Source organism: Chaetomium globosum, genomic scaffold (assembly GCF_000143365.1).
Source record: "Chaetomium globosum CBS 148.51 scaffold_3 genomic scaffold, whole genome shotgun sequence".
NCBI classification, from domain to species: domain Eukaryota; kingdom Fungi; phylum Ascomycota; class Sordariomycetes; order Sordariales; family Chaetomiaceae; genus Chaetomium; species Chaetomium globosum.
Genome location: NT_165978.1, coordinates 2,663,635 through 2,681,483, shown reverse-complemented (window position 1 = coordinate 2,681,483; position 17,849 = coordinate 2,663,635). Strand labels below are relative to the sequence as shown.

Below are 17,849 nucleotides of genomic sequence, written 5' to 3'. Positions count from 1 at the left end.
CCCATCCTGACTAGAGCATCAAAATCTTCGAGGTTTGACACCCAATCACAAGTTCCAGGTTTTGACAACATTGTGACATGGTTTGCCATGCGGCTGTTTAGACGACGGATGCGGCGGTGTCGTTGCAGTCTTGCTTCATTACGTGAAACCCTCGAGCTGAGTTAAAGTAATAATATTTGGGAAGTTAAATGTCTGGCATCACCAGTAAACTCTACAAATCATTCTCATAAAGTTGAGGATGTACTTCGTACCACTGCAGTATCCTGTGGAGAAGCAATTATTGTGGGACCAGGGTCGTTTACCCTTATCAGGCGACGCGCCCCTAGCGCCACAATGAATCTTTTGTCCCGAAGATAACCACCCCTCGTTGAGTCATATCGACCCCGCCTCGGCAGTGGGGAGCTTGCAAACCTTTAGGAGCAACAACACTTCTGACAGTCACCAACTTAGTTTACTTCCGACTTACCCATTTCATTGCGACCAACGATCAACATGGCTGCCAAGCGCGTTTGTCTGTGAGTCGAATGGAGCCACGATTGCTTTCCGAGTGCTGATAGGCTGACTTTACGATCCCCGTGAATCAGGGCATACTCTGGCGGTGTGTTTTCCTACATGGACGGCCCGTGTTGCATGAGCATGACCACGGTATACTAATAGAAATTCTAGGGTTGGATACCTCTGTTATCCTGGCCTGGCTCATTGAGCAGGGTTATACCGTTGTTGTACGAATAACCCGGTCGATAATTTCCTGCGCCACAAGCTGACTGAGAATAGGCGTTCCTCGCAGATGTGGTACGTACAGACTGTTCCTCGACATTTGCTCCTTAACTTGAGGACAAGAGTCGCCCCGACGCATAAACTATCTCTCGCATCCTGACCCGAGCCCTGCTCACGGTGACCGGGTGGAGACAAGAGATAGCTCGTTCTCAGAATTAGCTTGCTACTCATGTCGGCTTCATTCGCTTATACCCATGCACTAGGGGCAAAATGAGGACTACGACGCAGTCAAAGCGAAGGCTGAGAAGATCGGTGCCGAGCGCATGATCATCCAGAATCTCCAGCAGGAGCTTGTGGAAGAGCTGGTCTGGCCAGCTGTGCAATGTTCGTTTGGCCGCCCCCGTGCGAAGTGCACAACACCTGCCCACGGCTATTCTGACATTCCATGTTATAGGCAACGCGCTCTACGAAGACGCCTACCTCTTGGGCACGTCGTTGGCCCGGCCTGTCATCGCGAGGGCCATGATGAAAGTGGCCAAGCAGTATAACTGTGAATTCCTGAGCCACGGATGTAAGCAATCGACATTGTCTCTCAGAGTCTGCTCACTGTCGTATCATACTGATTGCCGTTTTTCTTACCTCCTCAGGTACCGGCAAGGGCGTAAGTTCTTTCCCTCTCCACGTATATCATGTCCCGGATGCTAACTCGCGTAGAATGAGTATGTTTAGCTGTCCTGGATATCTATGTCACACACTCATCCTCTTTAGCCAGGTGCGATTCGAGCTGGCCTGGAAGGCTCTCGATCAAACGACGAAGACGATCATCCCGTGGCGCCTACCGGAGTTCTACGAGCGATTCGCGTCCGTGCCCCTGCCACCCCCCCTCTCTCGGAGATGCTGACCCAGACAGTGGACGTCAAGCCCTCTTGGACTTTGCTGAAGCCAAGGGCGTTCCTGTGACTTCGACTAAGCAGAAGCCGTTTTCCATGGATGCCAACCTTATCCAGTAAGCAAAAGCCCGCCGCCTCATCACATCGAGACCTCTAAACATACCCGCTGTTTATTGTGTCTACGTAGAATCGCCGCTGACCATTCATTCTAAAAACAGTTGCTCATACGAGGCGGGTATGCTCGAGCAGCCCGAGCTCGAGGCGCCGGCCGACATGTGGACCATGACCGTGGGTAAGTTTGTCCAGCCCCCAAACAATTTCGGGGCGTGGGAGCTAATTTCAAAAGATCCCATGAAGGCCCCTGATGAGCCAACCAGGTTCACCGTCCACTTTGAGAAGGGCATCCCAATCAAGCTAGAGGTCGGTGACAAGACCATCACCGGCTCGCTGGAGATCTTCAAGGCTGCCAACGAGATTGGCCGGGCTAATGGAGTTGGCCGCGTCGACATCGTCGAATCGAGGTTCATTGGTCTCAAGAGCCGTGGCTGCTACGACACACCCGGCTTGACGATCCTGCGCACCGCTCACAGAGATCTTGAGGGTCTTTGCATGGACTCTAAGGTCCGTGCCATCCGTGACCAGATGGTCACCTCGAACTGGACGACCTGCCTCTACAATGGCATGTACTTCAGCCCAGAACGCGAGTTCCTCCACAATTCCATCGTCTTCAGCCAGAGGCACATCGAGGGCAAGGTCAACATGGTGGCCTACAAGGGCAGCGCATTCGCCGTCGGACGTTCCAGCGAGACTTCCAACCTCTACTCCGAGACTGAGTCGTCTATGGACACCCTCGAGGGCTTCTCCCCAGTTGTAAGTAACCTTCTGAAAAGGGAATCTCAAACGACCCGAAACTAACAATGCGATAAAGGACACGAGCGGCTTCATTGCCATCCAGGCTATCCGTCTGGAGAAGTACGGTGCCCGCAAGATCAGGGACGGCGAGCCTCTTGCCCCTGTCTAGATACAGACAACGCGGATGACAGTGCTGACCCATTCACTCTGACGATGTGACCACGGGCGTTATAGGCCTGTAGACACCGGAAAAGGAGCAGTCATCAAGAAACTGAGTTTTTGTACGAGAAAAAGGAACAGATAGAAAAAATAACTACCACGTTTCGGGTGGATAAAACATCAAAGCACGATATTAGATTCAAGGAAAGGAGGAGCAACTGGGCCTTCAATCTCGTAGATTTATTTCTATCCGCTTGGGGCGTTGATAGCTCGGGCTGCTAAAGCGGAGGTCCAGGTAGTGAGTGAACATGCGAAAAATGACTCGGAAACTCCGGCAAGTTACATTGTTTTTTCTATCTCGAAATCAGACCATAACTTCGCAGCTACCTCCTCCACGCCTGATCATGACGTCAGCTAATCGATGACGCCTAGTTAATCAATGACATCAATACCGTTCTAAATGATGGATTATACTCTACCTAAATCAGACGAAGAGTCACCGGGAGACTGGCATAAATAGACGGGCCTTGGGCACTCAACAGTACCTACCTTAGCCACCACCTTGACCAAACTCGCAACTAAATCAACACTATCTGAGAAAACCTGCAACGTGTGCACTTACAAATAAACTCGCCATGACTAAGCTACGAAGCATAACTACTGGCCGACGGGGGTCCCGTGTGTAATTACATGAAATACAGCTGATGCTATTACAAAACAATACATACAAACGCTGCCGCCTCCCCCACCACATGTATCACTAGCAACCAATAACGTACCAATCTCAATAATCACAACACATCCGAATACCGTAAAGGGCATGCCTTTGAGGTCCTCGTATGACCAATTCCATTGCACTTAGTGCATCGACTTGGAGCCCGGCGCGGTTGGGCTGCTTGAGCCTCCACTACCTCAAAGTGGCTCGGCTCCCGCTTGGTACTCGACTCTGGGGGTGAGCTTCGCGCTTGAATTGGCTCAGTACGCTGGCGAGGCTCAAGAAGTAATTGTGGGGCCCCATTGCGTCTTAGATGCCAGTGCGAATGGAAGTCGTTGAACAGAAGAGGCTCGCCTTGACGAGTGCGTAGTACATGGCAGCATGGGAGCTAGACTCGAGAAAAGTTGCCTGTACAAATCGGAGATGGAAGGCGGTTCTTCGTCAGAAGCAGCTTCCGTTGCTCCTCGACCTTCCTCAACGCCTCATGAGATATCTAGCCTCGGACAGCGCCGTATAAAGCTCCTGAAAGCTCGAGAGGAGTTAGAGTCTGTTGTGATGCTTGACGTGCTTGTAGCTCTGATAGTTGGTTGAGAACAGCAAGCCGAATTGCTTTCCAAGCTTCGAAGAGGTCGAGTGTCGATCTTCTCAAATAAGACTTGAGGAGGGCATGGATCCCTTCCACTCGTGAGGTAGCCGTGTTGCCAAAATGACTTGACTGGTCGACCCACGCGCGGACAAGCTTCTCCTTGAAAGGGTTAAGCCATGTAGCGTTGATATACCCCACTTCATCGAGGTGCTCAGGGGTATTATCTCTGCTGAAACTCGACAAGTCGCTTGGCATACTCATCCTCCGTTGGTGAGCCAATGATCGAGTGCCAGAACTCGTTGAATTCCTTCCACTCCTCAGCCTCTGGGAACTTGGGTTGACATCGAGCTAAGACTGCTTTGTTTGCATGCCAAAGGCAGAGGAGTATAGCGGCAGAAGGAAATAGATTTGAAGCCGCGTTCATCGCCGCAAGACAGCGATCTGTTAAAATAACAGATGGGGGTGTAATGCCACATTGTTCGTACAGTGATCTCAACTGCTCAAGCGCCCATGCATAGTCTTCCTCTGCCTCGCCGCTTAGGAATGCAAATGCCACACAGAATGACCGCTGTGTCGCATCGACGCCAATCATATCAAGAAGAGGCATGCCGTGCTTGTTTGTCTTGTACGTGCAGTCGAGGAGGAGGAGTTCTGGGTAGGCTCGAAGGTAGGCCAAAGAGTCGGGATGTGCGAAAAGAACGGCTGTAACCCGTCCATCCGGTGCAAATTGTATCCGGCTCCAGAAGCCTTCCTTTTCAAGCTGGTCTGCTAGCGCGTGAATCGGACTCTGGCCCTTGCAAGCGTCTCGACGTATGTCAGCAACCCGGTTGTAGATGTCTTTCCGAGTTGCGAGAGAACCTCTTTGCTGAACAAGAGACTGAATATCTTTCGAGGCAACTCTATTGTCCGAAAGGGACGCAATCTGACTTTTCTCGAGAGAGGACAGCTGCCGATGAACTGGGTGGGCGGACGGATGTTGGCTCGGCTCATGGCTGTGCACAGAGAAGCGTTGATCAGGGCGATGTCTTAGAGTCCAGGTGCCGTTATGAGACTCCTTTGCAAGCACAGAAAAGGGACAATTGGTCCCTCGAGTAACTGTCTTCCTTTTGCGCTCTCCTGGTGGAGGTGGTCGGCAGGCTCGATCGCATGCAAACGTGACCGTTGCTTTCCCACTCTTTTCTCTAGCTGACCTTTTGATCGTAAAGGCGTAGCCTCGAGTAATAGCCCATTCGTTAATTGACGTATACAGGGCCTCTCGGGAGTTGTATTCGCGTTCGGGGGGGAGGCAGTTGTCCGGAAAGGAATTGGCCATCGAGCTGGTAAGTCGTATTATTGTGGTTGCTGGGTGATGCAGGTGGCAAGCAGGAGGCAACGCTCGCGTACAAATCTTTGTAATAACATCCGCGGGGTTTTCATGTAATTACACACGGGACCGGTGTCCCTAGCGGGCCCTCTGGCCGACCCGTCGCTGAATAACCACACTGGCCCCACAGTGGCGGATCCGGCCGCTGATCCAAAAATGGCGCAGGCTGGACCCACTTCAATCAGCGGGTGGCAATATTCCCCAATATCCACAACCCTGCGTGTAAGTCTAGATACTGCCACTGCTCGCATCGTACGCAGCGCATGGCATTGCAACAACTACAGCTGGTTATAGCCACGATGGGTTCAGAAATGCAGTCTATTGGCTAGGCTTGGATATATCTATTTTCTAGCCCTCGCCGGGGCCCGTTGGGGGGCTTCGCGGAGCTTGCGGCTTGCCCGGAGCTGCTTGCAGAAGGCATCCAACGACCGGCTCGACTGCCTATGGTCCGCCGCCACAGCGTGCATTGCCGAGATCTCGGCCATACGCCGGGCCTTGCTTATACGACGGATCTCGCGGATGACTTCGAGGCGGAGAGAGTACCACTGGACCTCCGATCGCCGACCGGCCCGCCACTGGCTCCCCCACCGCGTATCCAGTGCCGAGACGGATGGTTGTCCCGGCAAGCCGGTCATCCATTCCTGCCATAGGGCTTCAACAGTCTTGATGGCCCGGCTCATCCGGTATTCCGGTGGGGTCTCTTCGGCGCCAGGAATACGCAAGTCGACGTCGTTGTCCTCCAACACCGGCTCGAGCTCAGGATCTGGCATCGTAACTGTGGCTACCGCTGGTACAGACGCCGGCCCCGGCCCTGGCCCCGGCCCCGGACCTGGCCCTGCCTCTGGTAGCCGGATCTGGAGGGTGGCTTCGGTAAGAATCTGCCGGAGGTGGTTGGTATACGCGCTTGTAAGCCGGGCTTCCAACCCAGCGATCTCGGCAGTCATGGCGGCCGTTGCCTCGGCTAGTTGTCCCGTATGCCGTGCCTCTGCCGCCAACAGATGCTCCGTAAATTGCGGGAGCGCTTGTGTAAGTAGCGTAAGCCGGTCCGGCTCCTCGTTGCCGTTGGCCCGGGCCAGCACCCGGCGAGTGAAGGGCCCGATATTCAGGGTGCCGGAAGACTGGGTGGTTCCATACCGAGCTTCCGGGGTATCGATCGATCAAGAATGCCGAGTCTTGAGAACTACCTCGCGTAGATAGACAAGGAGGTTGACCGTACCAGTGCCGGCGAGATCTTTCGGCTTCCGGGCACCCTCAACCCACTGGTCTAGCTCCGGCCAGATCATCGATAGGAGTGCCGCCGGCGGCGGCACAGCCCGGGGTAGGTTGAAACATCCCACCTGCGCTGGATGGCCGGCAATGCTCCGCATAAACTTCCGGGGTAGGGCGTCGAGATAGCACCCGACCATCTGATCCGGGTTCCACCGCCCGTCACGCCGGATCTGTGCCTCGCTTACCCCCCGTAACTCGGCAGTCTTCGCCCCAGAGCTCCACCCGGCGTGGGTCTTCTTCGCAGAGACGACGCCGGCATAGTCGAAAGCCCGGCTAACCCAGCTCCGTTGCGTGTTGTACGAGATCCCGGCAGATGGATCGGCACCGGCAGCTTTGATCAGGCGGGTGCTTACCAATGCTGGGGGTTCCCGAAGTCTGGGAACGGCTCCGGCGAGAGGTCCCAGCGAAGGAGTAGGTAGAAGGCAAGGGCACCGAGGAGGCAGATCTCGGGGTCCCGGCTCCGAAGCGCTCCAGCTGTCTCGAGCCGGCCGTGCTGGTTCGTCTTCCCGGCGCGGGTCGTAAAGATCAGAGGCATACACCGGGTCGGCCCTTCGCCAGGGAATTCGAACGTGAAGAGGTCCGAGATCTCGGCCGCCCGCCGGTCGTTGCCCCGGGCAAGCATATAATGGCTAAGCAAGAGGTCCGTCAATGTACGGAGGCACTGCTCGGTATTGGCCGGGCTCTCGGCGGTCTGACCCCAGAGCTTCTCGGCAATCCTCCGGAGTTCCGGTTCCGAATAGCCATCAAGAAGAGTATCCTGGCCCTTGTCGGTATATACAGACCGGCTCTGGGCTGCATGTTGCCGTTGCAGGGTCCGTACATACTCCCGGGCTGTGTTCTCCCGGGGAGACGGGTGGTTGTTCATGCCGAGGGTCCGCTGTTGCTGCCACAGGTCCGTAATCGCGGTGATGTAAGCCCGGACGGACCGCCAGTGTAACCGGGCCTCACTGGCCGGCATACCGGGTACCAGCTTCCGGCTTGGACCTCGAAGTGGGCGATGTACGACCTCCTTTTCGAGGAACAGGAGGAGCTTGCTCTCCGTAACCGTATCCCCATCTTGGAAGCCCCGGGCCCGGCAGAAGCCCTGGAACTCGGCCTGCTTCGGCGCATAGGCCCGTTTTGTAGTCATTGGCCGCTCGGCATGGATGGTGGTATGTATGCGGTGGAGGTTGTCTTCCAATTCGGCGTCGTTGTGGATGTTCCGGCTCAGGGCCGTCGGGCCGCGTTGGCGCGTTGGCGCAGCGACCGCGTCGCTGCGCCCTGGTTCTTCCGGTTCCGAGGCCTCGGGCAGTACCGTGATAGACGGCAGGATCGGCCGCACCCGCGCCGCGTTCGCGGCTGCCGCCGGCGTTGGCTTGCGGGACGTTCGGCGGGCCATCTTGCAGTCGACAACGTCCTTGTCGATGTCCATGCTGCATTGCCTAGACGGGAAGCAGACTCTTCTAGAAGCGATGTCAACGCTCAGTTGCCCAGACAAGATGCCGACTTTTCTATAGGCCATGTTAACGCTCCGTCGCCTAGAGAAAATGCATTGTCCGGGAAACCAAGCCCGGGCATCGGTTCTAGAGACTATTCTAGAACCGATGTCAACACGATGCATGCTACGCTTATAACCACGATCTCCGCGCTTGGCTTCCTAAAGCTTCTAAAACCGATCTCAACGCTCCGTCACCCAGAGAAGATTCATGGGTGGCCGGTTTTAGATACGATATCCACGCTGTGATGCCTGCGCTCATCTTGAACGATGTCAACACCGCCTCACCTGGAGAAGATGCAGGTTGTCTTAAAGTTGATGTCAACGCTCGGTTACCTAGACGAGATGAGGACTCTTTTAAGAGAGAAATTTTTGTTCCCATTCTCGCTGCTCTCGACATGTAGCACGCCGCGCTAACCGAGTTATGAATCCGGAACAACATCGCCGCCTATAATGCCTAGTCGGGTTACAATGCGCCGCCGACTTTGGTGTGGGCAATGCGGTCTGATGTTTTCCCCATTGTTGGCGATTTGGGTCGACTCAACGTATTTAATTTGCCTTATTCACTACACACCTAAATAGATGGAACACTATTACAAGGCTGCCTTCTCCGTCGTCCCTCTATCGTTGTCTGTCATCCCCCCTTGTCCCACTGAACTCCGGTTTTCATCGTGGTCGGTAATTTGTAGCGCGGTCTTGTCCTCAGGCCGGGGTTCAGCAACGGGATCAGCGGCCCTTGTTGCTGAATCTGCCTCAGGCGCCTTAGCATCCTCTGCCGGGCTAACGTCTGGAGTTGAATGAACCTGCTGATGGTCACCTGTCTCCGTGCCGTGCCCAGCCTCCTTGTCGCCGATATGAAGCACCTCGTCAACCTCCTCGGCCAGTTTGGTAACCTCGTCTTGCAGCGCAGCGACCCTCTTACTAGCCCCTTGCAACTGTCTCTCTGCCTCCTCATCGCCGACCAACTCCCTCCATGATTTCTCAAGCTCATCCTTCCACCCAAGTTCCTCGGCGAGCTTCCTCACGCCAGCATCGCAGTCTCCTAACACCATGACATCATCCGCCCGCGTGCCAAACGACCCGACTTCCTCCAGGTTGAACAAGACCCTGGGGGTCTCTTCCTCGGCCATATTCGGCAGCCCGGCAAAGGGATGCACTTGCAGGCTGGTGCCCATGACCAAAATCAAATCAGCCTCCTTCGTCATGCCGCTGAACTCAAAAAACGCTCTGGGCAACGCCTCCCCAAAGAAGACAATATCCGGGTTTCACCAGCCCACCACATATCTCCCCCTCTCCACTCTCCCGTCCACCCTCACTCCCACCTTCACCCACCGCCATTCCCCCATCCCCCTCCCACACCGATCCCAAGTCCCCCAACCCCCCCTTCCCCCCCCTCCCCCTTCACCCTCACCCTCCCACACCTGGGCACCTCCCCCCTCGCCACAAACGCCCTCATCACCTCGCCATCAAACTCCCCCTTGCAATCCACACACCGCTGCGACGCAAAGCTCCCATGCGCCTCCACGATCCTGTCCGCCGGCACGCCCGCCGCGCGCTCCAAGCAGTCAATGTTTTGCGTGAACAGCATGTGCAACAAGCCCCGCCGCGCGAGCAGCGCCAGGAAGGCGTGCGAGATCGTCGGGCGATAGCGCGCGCCCGGGTAGAGTTCGCGCGCGAGTACGTAAAAAGGTTGGGGGTTTTGGCGGAAGAAGGACAGGTCGAAGACGGCTTCGGGTTCGGGGAGGTTGAGTGCTGACAGGTTGGCGTAGAGGCCCGTGGTGGGGGAGCGGAAGTCGGGGACTGGAGGGGGAGCGGGGGTTAGTGAGTGTGCGTGTGAGGGTAGGTGGGGAGTTGTGAGGACTGGTGGTGGTGTGGTGGAGCTGTGGTGAGGGAAGGTGAGGAGGTGAAGGGCTCAAGTCTGCTTTTGTAGGAAATGTAATGAAAAAAAAAAAAAAAAAAAATGTTCATTTCCGTCTGTTTTAAAAAAGGAAGGAAAAAGTTGTGGGGGACTTACTGCCTGCTGCGGTGGAGATGCCGGCGCCGGTCATGACGACAATGCGGCGAGCCTGGCCGGACTTGATGAAGTCGGCGACGGCGGTGAGGCTGCGCTCCCGCAGGGTCAAAGGCGGGGTGTCATCGTCGATGTACGACTGTTCCTGGCCCATCTTGCGCCTGTTCCGTTTTCCTTTTCCTTTGCCTTTGCCTTTCTTCGGTTTCGATTGTGCTTGCTTCCCCTGAACGCGGAAGTCATCGAACTCGTCAAAGCCGTCGAGGTCGTCCCACTGTTTGCCCTTATGTGGGCGCGGCCCTCCTCCACGGCTGCGGCCTATCTTGGCGGTGATGCGGCTGTGCCGATGATAATGAGGGGCACAGTTTGGCACAGTTTCGGTACCGTTCAATGAATTGCGAATGAAGGGCGAAGGAACGATCGCAGGAAGGGTTGGATCGTTGGATCACCCTATGAACGAGTGAAATTGATATGGTCGTTGCTTCTGAAGGATGAGGGCTGCGTGAGTGAGACAGCATTTATTAAAGGAAGGCACACAGCACCTGGTGTGACCAACCCGGCTTGCTGACGGTTTTCGTTGCAGAAATTGCAGGGGAGGCAACAAAGTGGGGTTCACGACCGATAGCTCAGCGGGTTAGGGTTGACACTCGACTCGGATCTCATGGCATTGTTCGATGCGGTGCCAAATCTACACCTCGAATAAAAACTAGGGTGCTGGGGAGGATATAGTTCTTCATTATCGTCAGATAGTCTCTTGATCAGCACCCTCTCGCCCAAAAAAAAAAAAAAAAAAAAAAAAAAAAAAAAAAAAAGGGAAAGAAAAAATCGAAAAGCAAGAAATCAAGAAAAGGGGAAGGAAAAGAAAAGAAGAGGAAAGGAGATAAAGAATGGAGGAAAAGGAAAAGAGATAAGAATGCAGAGAAAGGGAAAAGAGGTGAAGAAAACAAAGTCAATCAAACCCAAATAAAAGAAACCGAGTAAAATAAAGAGGAGGCTTTTGAATGGCCTTTGAATGGCTTTCTTTCAACCACAGCCCGAGCAGCGGAGACCTTTCCCTCATCATGCCAGGCGAAGCCTCAGGCTTTGAGGGAATGTCAGATGTCCCAGAGGGCATAAAGAAGAGGTACAGCTTGAGGCGTACTTGCAAAAGGATGACCATCTCCTTCGACGAGGATGATGACCACGTCTTCGACACTCCGACGAAGATCAAGACCACGCCCAGCAACGCGAAAGCCGTTTCACCGCGCGAAACGACAGAAGACCAACGTCGAGCAGGCGAAGGACGAGCTGGACGTCCTCGGGCGCGAGAATGCCAATATCGTCACAATCATAGAAGCCTTTGCAAGGCAACACGGCGCAAACGACATGGACGCAGAATTGCTGCGTTACGTTCCCTATTCCATGGTTTTATCGGCATTGTGAGGTCGGTCAGCGTCCGCTCCTGCTCCTCGAGCAGCATTTTAGGCCGGGCTTCGACTTCGCTGTCGGCGCTCTCGTCGCCTTTCCTTTTCCTAGCGGCAGCTTGTTGTATGTCTCGATTGACATGCCACAGCGAGGCACCGCAGTACGAGAGCAGCATCATGTGGGCAAAGTGTGCGCCAAACATGTTGTGGTACTCATCCTGCAAGTCAATGATACCCAGGCATACCGGGACTAACGCCCCTTGGCAGGACTCGAGGCATTCGTATGCCAGGGATTCTAGGTCGAGGCGCGGGCGGTGTTGACGCTGTACACCCTTGGCTACGAGGCAGTATCCGTAGGCCCCCAGGGTGACCTTGAACATGGCACCCGTTCCGCCGAACATGCCATAGCGTTCGAGGCTATGACAGTCCTCATCAATGGTCCGGGCGAGTTGTTCCACCATCTTAGAGCGGAATTCGGCCGCCGAAATTGGGTGCTTATTCGTCGTCAGGTTCGCATACTCGTCTTGTTTCATCTGTCGGTGAAGCGAGTGATTGGGACAACTCGGATCCATAGCCCCTTCATGCTTCAAGCCAAGAAGGCATGCTTGGAAACAGTACGGCAGCGTTGGTGTCAACAGCGTGTCGGCGGGAAAAGTCCAAGATGGCGCCGCTGTGTCTCTGATGGCGGCGGACTTACACCACAGGCCGCCATGCCGTCGTAGGGCTGAGGCCACCTACACAGAACTTCCTTGGCCTGCTTCTTCCAGCTTTGTTTCATATACTCGCCCCCCAGCGACAAATGCACACCCGTTAGGATCAATGCAACAGCCATGTGTTTGAGACCGGCACGGTTCGTCGACGTGACGTCCGTCTTTGGCTGCTCAAGATGGTAGTAGACCGTGGTGGGCTCGCCCGGCTCAAGATACAGGAAAATGAGCGACAAACCCGTGCTGACGTAGCTGTACTGCAGGCCATAGTCAACCATGTAGTCAAACGCCTGCGTTAAAATTTTGGCGATGTCGATCTCGTTCGCGGGGAGTATCTGGGAGACGTGTTTTCCATTGATACTCCGGATACTAATTATCTTCCATCAGGGTTTCCGCGCGTGGAGACCGTAGGACATTGCGCAACACGTCATTGTCGACCTTATGCGGAGCCTTGTACTCGATGAAAAATAGCGGGACCATTGAATCGTCGTCGTCGTGCCGGAAACACCAGAAGCCTGGGTGGAGTTTCATGAATTCGGGCGACACCTGCTTTTCGGGGCCCTGTTCCGCACCGAGGGTCGCCTGGCGACCGGCTGCGAATGACTGGATTTGCAATGCCAGTTCCTGCTCTTCCTCGTCGGACGAGGCTCGTCCGAGTCCGTGAAAACAACACCGTATGGCTTGCTGAGAAACGAGATATCGCGCACTCCAGGCAGAATCTGAGAATAAATAGGCGGCAGTGCACCGTCATGTCCTGCCTCTCCCGGCTCAACGAGCCGATCTAGAACGTCATCGACGCAGCCCTCGAGAGCGAGCGATGAGAATCGTTTCAGATCTCTTTCGCCTGCTATCTTTCTGCCACGCCTCACTCGGCGGCCTTGCATTTCTAGATCCATGAAGGGAGGCAGCAGTCTCTGCTGGCCCAACATCCGTTCGTGCTTTGCGAAAATCTCCTCGTGGATTTGGTCGAACTCTTTCCATGGCCGGAGGTATCGCGGATAGCATTTCCCTGTCACATTGGCGACTGCGCCTGTTAAGGCGAGTAGCGGGTTTGACTGCACTTGGATTTTCATGTATATAAGGTTGTGGTATAACTTGAGGAATTCGAACCAGATCGTCGGTTGTATCCGTGCTTTCGCATTCTCCAATTTGCGTTCGGCTTCTTCGCGCTGGCGGGGTGCGAGGGGCGGTGTGTGGTTGGTTTCTCCAGGTTGGCTGGGCAAGGCAGGTACCTAAGAGGCGCGCCCTAGCGAAAGAAAAAAAAAAAAAGCCGAAGTCGAAAAGGGAACAGGAAAAAATAAAGAAGTGAAAGAAAAGAAAGAAAAAAAGAGGAAAAAAGGAAACAGAGTAAAAGCATTAAATAACAGAAACGAAATAAAATAACACGTTGAGTTTTCGTTTCCGGTTTTCTTTTCGTTTCTAAAGTCGAACGTTTTGTCGTCATCTGCATGTACACGCGAAAGTCCGTGCTGGTGACGCTGGCCGTTAGAGGACAAAGCCACTGAAGGGAATGCGATCTTGGTTGTCGCCATTCAAAGGCTAGATGAACACATTGCGGGCGAGAGATTACTTGCCCGACATTTCTGCGGCGCGCTGAGAACCGAGGCACCGAATCTGACAGGACAGTGCATTCGCATTTGCAGTGGCTATATACATGTATACATCCATCTAAACCCATATTGACTCCCAGACGCAGAGGAAACGCTCCCACCAATACCACATCAACCGCACACCACCACACCCAAGCCACCGTCACACACACGACGACCTACAACAAACCCAACCACGCACCGAGTCCCCTTTCCCCCCAACACCCACCCAACCAAACAACACACACCAGACAAGCACACACCACCCCCCATCACCATCTCAACCAAACCAACGCACGCTCGTATTCGTGGTATCCGTCGTCCATGGTATCCCTACCATAGTACGCCGGCCTCGGCGGGTCGAGGGCGCGTCCGCCGCCGCTAGGCATGGTGGCGGAGGGGGGCATGGCCGGGGTGGGGGGGATCTCGGGCCCGTTGGGTTGGGTCGGCGTGCGCACGCCGTCGAGCCAGCGCATGACGGGTTTCTGGGCGGTGGGCGTTGGGGAGGGGGGCACGGCTCGCTAGGGGCGTGGGCGGCTGCATGGGGTGGGGGGCCCCGGCGAAGGGAGATGTAGGCTTTTTCGTCCATGTAGATGGGGGGCGGTTTGTTGTTGTTGCTGTTGCTGCGGGGGGTTTGTAGGGGGGCGTAAGCGCCCCTGCATGTCGTTTCTCGCCGTTGTTGGTTGCGTACGCGGCTTTTCATGAGGTCGTCCATGATCTGCGTGTTGGTCTTGGTCTGTCGTTCTGGCTGTCTCATCCTGCCCGGGAGGGGTCCGGTGACGGAGCCGGGGTGGGCTCCGTCGTCATCGTCGCCTAGGCGGAGTCGGGTTTGCGGGAAGAAGGGCAGGCCGCGGTCGCGGCGGCGTTTGCGCCAGAGGAGAGCAGCTCCGGCGAGGAGTCCAACCAAGGCTGCGCGATGTTAGCTGTGAGGTAGGGTGAGTGACGCGGTTTGTGGAAACGTACCCAGCACTCCGAGCACGATTCCGGCTACGGCACCCGAGTTGAGTTTGTTTGGCGCGCCGCCGATACCGAGTCCTTCCCGCTCGTTGGGTTGGCTGTTTGGCGGCTCAACCTGGGCTTCTTCGGACTGTGTGGCCCCAGTCACCGGGACGGTAGGCACGACCGAGCTGTCTGCGGATGTCAATGGTATTTGCGACGAAGTGGTCGTCAACGACGTTATCAGGTCGTCGAGGCTCGAGCTACTGCTTCCCGATGGAACGACGATCGGAGCTAGTTGCGGTGGTGCCCCTGTAGAGTCCGGGGCGTCCGACGAGTCCCTCTTTGAGGTCACCGTAGAGGAACGCTGGCGTACCGAAGTGCTAGTAATGTCGGCAGGTGGTGGCGGTGGCTTGATGGTCGGTGTCTCTGCGGCAGAGGTGATTGCGGGAGGCGGCGGGGCTACTCCAGCCGGTGGGAGTGTTGTGATGGCCGGAGGGGCTGTGGACTCCTCGACCGACTCTTCGCTACCGGACTCATCGCCATCAGACTCGATCCCATCCGACTCAGAGAGAGACTCGGATTCAACCTCATCTTCAGGGCCGTCCTCGACCTCGCCGGCCTCCTCGCCGGGCTCACCGACCCCAAGCGTTACACCAGCGGCTACTTCTGCCCTTGGCAGGGATTTGATCCATCTTCCTGTCCGGGCCCGCACGCTCGCGGAGACAGAGACAGAGGGGCGCGCTTTTAAGGAGGCAGCAAGGGAAGGGCGCGCCTTGGCGCCAGCAATGACGGGGCTCAGTGTCTGAGTCGGCTGAGGGTTGGCTTCGTCATCAGATGAGTTGAGTGAATCCAGTGAGTCGAGCGAGTCGAGCGAGTCGAGGGAGCTGACAGAGTTGTCGTCAGAGTTACTGTCCGAGACATCGCCATCATCCGAGGTGTCGTCTTGTTGTTGGCGTCGAGCAAACTGGCCCGCTTGTTTCTCTCGACGCCTCATCTCCAGCCACGCATGGTTGCGGCGGCGTACCGTCGGACCAGTTGCCCTCATGATGTGATGCCGTTACCAAGTATCGGACCCAAGGACAACAAACTGGACAAGAGAAATGCAGGAAAAAGTCGGTTCCTGTCCGATGGAGAAGCATATACGAAGAACAGAACTGGATGACGAACGAACCGACAGCTGAGAGAAGCACCAAAAACGCCGAAATTGCAGACCAGCTGCCCTGTCCAAAAGAAGCGAAGCGAAGAAACAAGAGAGACAAGACAGTGATCTTCACCCAAAGAAAGTGGCGCCAAGGAAGGGTAATAAGTCACTTGCTCTCGGAGGTCGGCGGCTCCTCGGGTCAGGGCGTGACGCCTCAGTCCCAGTCAGCAGCACCAGCCATCATCCCCTTCGCCCCTTCCGACTCCTCGTTAGAACTTGCAAGTAACGTCGTACAGGGGCACTCCGTGTTGAAGAGACTCGGCTGTATCGGTGCGTGAGAGTTGCGAGCCAATCCTCTCGCTTTGCAGCGCTTTGGTTCCGGGACCTGCCCCAGACGCGGGCGTGTCAGCCAAGAACCGGCTGAGACGCCTGCACGCTGCCAAGACAAGGCGGATCGAGTGTGAGGAACCAGTCATGGTGCTTTTGGCTGCAAATGGGGAATCGATATCTTAATTTTGGGAGTGCAGGGTGCAGATCAGACTGCGATCGTCTCTCGGGGAAAGAGCAGGGGGAGAAACCGAAAATGCAACAGCTGTGTGGGGCCATCATGGGTCTGCCATTAGGGAGAGTTTTTTTTTTGATAGGCCCAAAGTCAGTATTCTTGCACCCGCTGCCGGGCGGGCTCCGCAATGCCCAGACAACAGCGGCTTTTGAGCACGCGACCAGTTGCCCAAATGAGTTGGCGACGAAACCGAAATTCATGCAAAACAAGTCCCGACATGCGGTGGCGGTTTGATGTTCTCGACCGTGCTGCTATTCTGAGCGTTCCCATCGTCAAAGTTGAGACGACGAAGAAAACCACAAATATCGATATCTTCGATAAATTTGCCACAACAACTCTTCGTACGCAGTCTAGAAATTGCCAAAAAATCATCTCAATAATGGGAGCGAGGACTTGTCGTCAACCTTGAACGTCAGCCGGGCAAGTTGAACCGACGCCAAGATTGTGACCCAAAGTCGAGGCCAATGCAAATCGCAAGTTGAGCCGAGCCAGACCCTTCCATCCCTTCTTCCCCTGGGCCCACTCCTTGACCCCAACCTGGAACCTCATCCATCGCAACCACATTGGGCGAGCAGACCCACGAAACATCAAACAAACAAAAACGATGGTCCGGAGGCAGCCTGGTAGTCAGCCTGGCAGTCTGCCATGTGGCTCTAGGTTGCATACTTACGCCGTACCCCATTTGGATTCTTTCTCTAGCAGCATCTTCGTCGCCATTTCCTGATGGCAAAGAAACCCTGGAAACTTCGTGCACGGCTTGGCAGCTTTCGAGTTTAACCCCTTAAAAGAGGAACGGCACGAGTGCACCAAACCCTTTCCCGGTCTTGACTGTGTGGGCTCCCTTTACCGTAAGTTTATCTCAGGATCCCTCGATGTTATTTGATGCCCGTGGCTTTCAGATCGTCAGAAACTTCCGTTAACAACCAGGAAGTTCAGATGATGTCCGAACCCAGGAAAATGGACGACATTGGCAGCGATCAAATCCATCGGTCAAGCTCAACCAAGCTTACAAGCGAAGCTTGATTCTTCTAGCCAAGACGTTGTAGTCGCCCACACCGCGGTATCAAACCTGCCGAGACTGCCCAGTGGGCCTTGTCTGGTCTCATGGGGGACAGGGATGGCTTGTCGGTTGTGGCAGTTCCAGGCTAAACTTACCCCATGAGCCTCCCTCGGTCCCTTCTTGCACTCGTCCTCCCCTGTTGTTTATCTCGTTCGCACAAGGTCGTAAACCCATACACAGTATAACCCCTTTTTTAGGAACCACACCAATCACACCCAACCTCCCAAACGCCTCCGGCCTTGGCTTTTGAGTTCTGAGAGCAACCCAAGGTGGCGGGCATACATCAAGGGGTGAGAAGCTAGGCGCGAAACCAGACACAGACGCCTTGGCGAGGCGCTACCGTCCGCCCTCAACCTTGTGGCTTAGGAGTTCCAGGTTTCCAGCGCTGGTAGCGGTCGCTTCGCTCGCCACCATA

At 55.3% G+C, this 17,849-nt stretch overlaps 4 protein-coding genes across 4 annotated transcripts; 1 reads left to right on the top strand and 3 right to left on the bottom strand.

Moving 5' to 3' along the window:
• Positions 1-492: 492 nt before the first annotated feature.
• Positions 493-2,628, top strand: CHGG_06167 (uncharacterized protein; the record flags this gene model as incomplete). The annotated part of the gene is made up of 9 exons (XM_001222261.1): positions 493-515; positions 585-598; positions 667-722; positions 775-792; positions 981-1,164; positions 1,486-1,723; positions 1,826-1,899; positions 1,954-2,477; positions 2,536-2,628. The coding sequence occupies 9 exons, from the start codon at positions 493-495 to the stop codon at positions 2,626-2,628; spliced, it is 1,224 nt and encodes a 407-aa protein (XP_001222262.1).
• Positions 2,629-5,623: 2,995 nt separating this feature from the next.
• Positions 5,624-7,962, bottom strand: CHGG_06166 (uncharacterized protein; the record flags this gene model as incomplete). The annotated part of the gene is made up of 3 exons (XM_001222260.1): positions 5,624-6,420; positions 6,499-6,833; positions 6,905-7,962. The coding sequence occupies 3 exons, from the start codon at positions 7,960-7,962 to the stop codon at positions 5,624-5,626; spliced, it is 2,190 nt and encodes a 729-aa protein (XP_001222261.1).
• A 656-nt stretch (positions 7,963-8,618) lies between these two features.
• CHGG_06165 (uncharacterized protein) lies at positions 8,619-10,190 on the bottom strand (the record flags this gene model as incomplete). The annotated part of the gene is made up of 3 exons (XM_001222259.1): positions 8,619-9,252; positions 9,447-9,825; positions 10,040-10,190. The coding sequence occupies 3 exons, from the start codon at positions 10,188-10,190 to the stop codon at positions 8,619-8,621; spliced, it is 1,164 nt and encodes a 387-aa protein (XP_001222260.1).
• A 1,170-nt stretch (positions 10,191-11,360) lies between these two features.
• On the bottom strand, positions 11,361-15,716 carry CHGG_06164 (uncharacterized protein; the record flags this gene model as incomplete). Its single annotated transcript, XM_001222258.1, has 7 exons — positions 11,361-11,969; positions 12,134-12,478; positions 12,558-12,746; positions 12,851-13,173; positions 14,031-14,253; positions 14,424-14,641; positions 14,696-15,716. 7 exons carry the CDS (start codon positions 15,714-15,716, stop codon positions 11,361-11,363), a joined length of 2,928 nt encoding a protein of 975 aa, XP_001222259.1.
• Between the last annotated feature and the right edge of the window lie 2,133 nt (positions 15,717-17,849).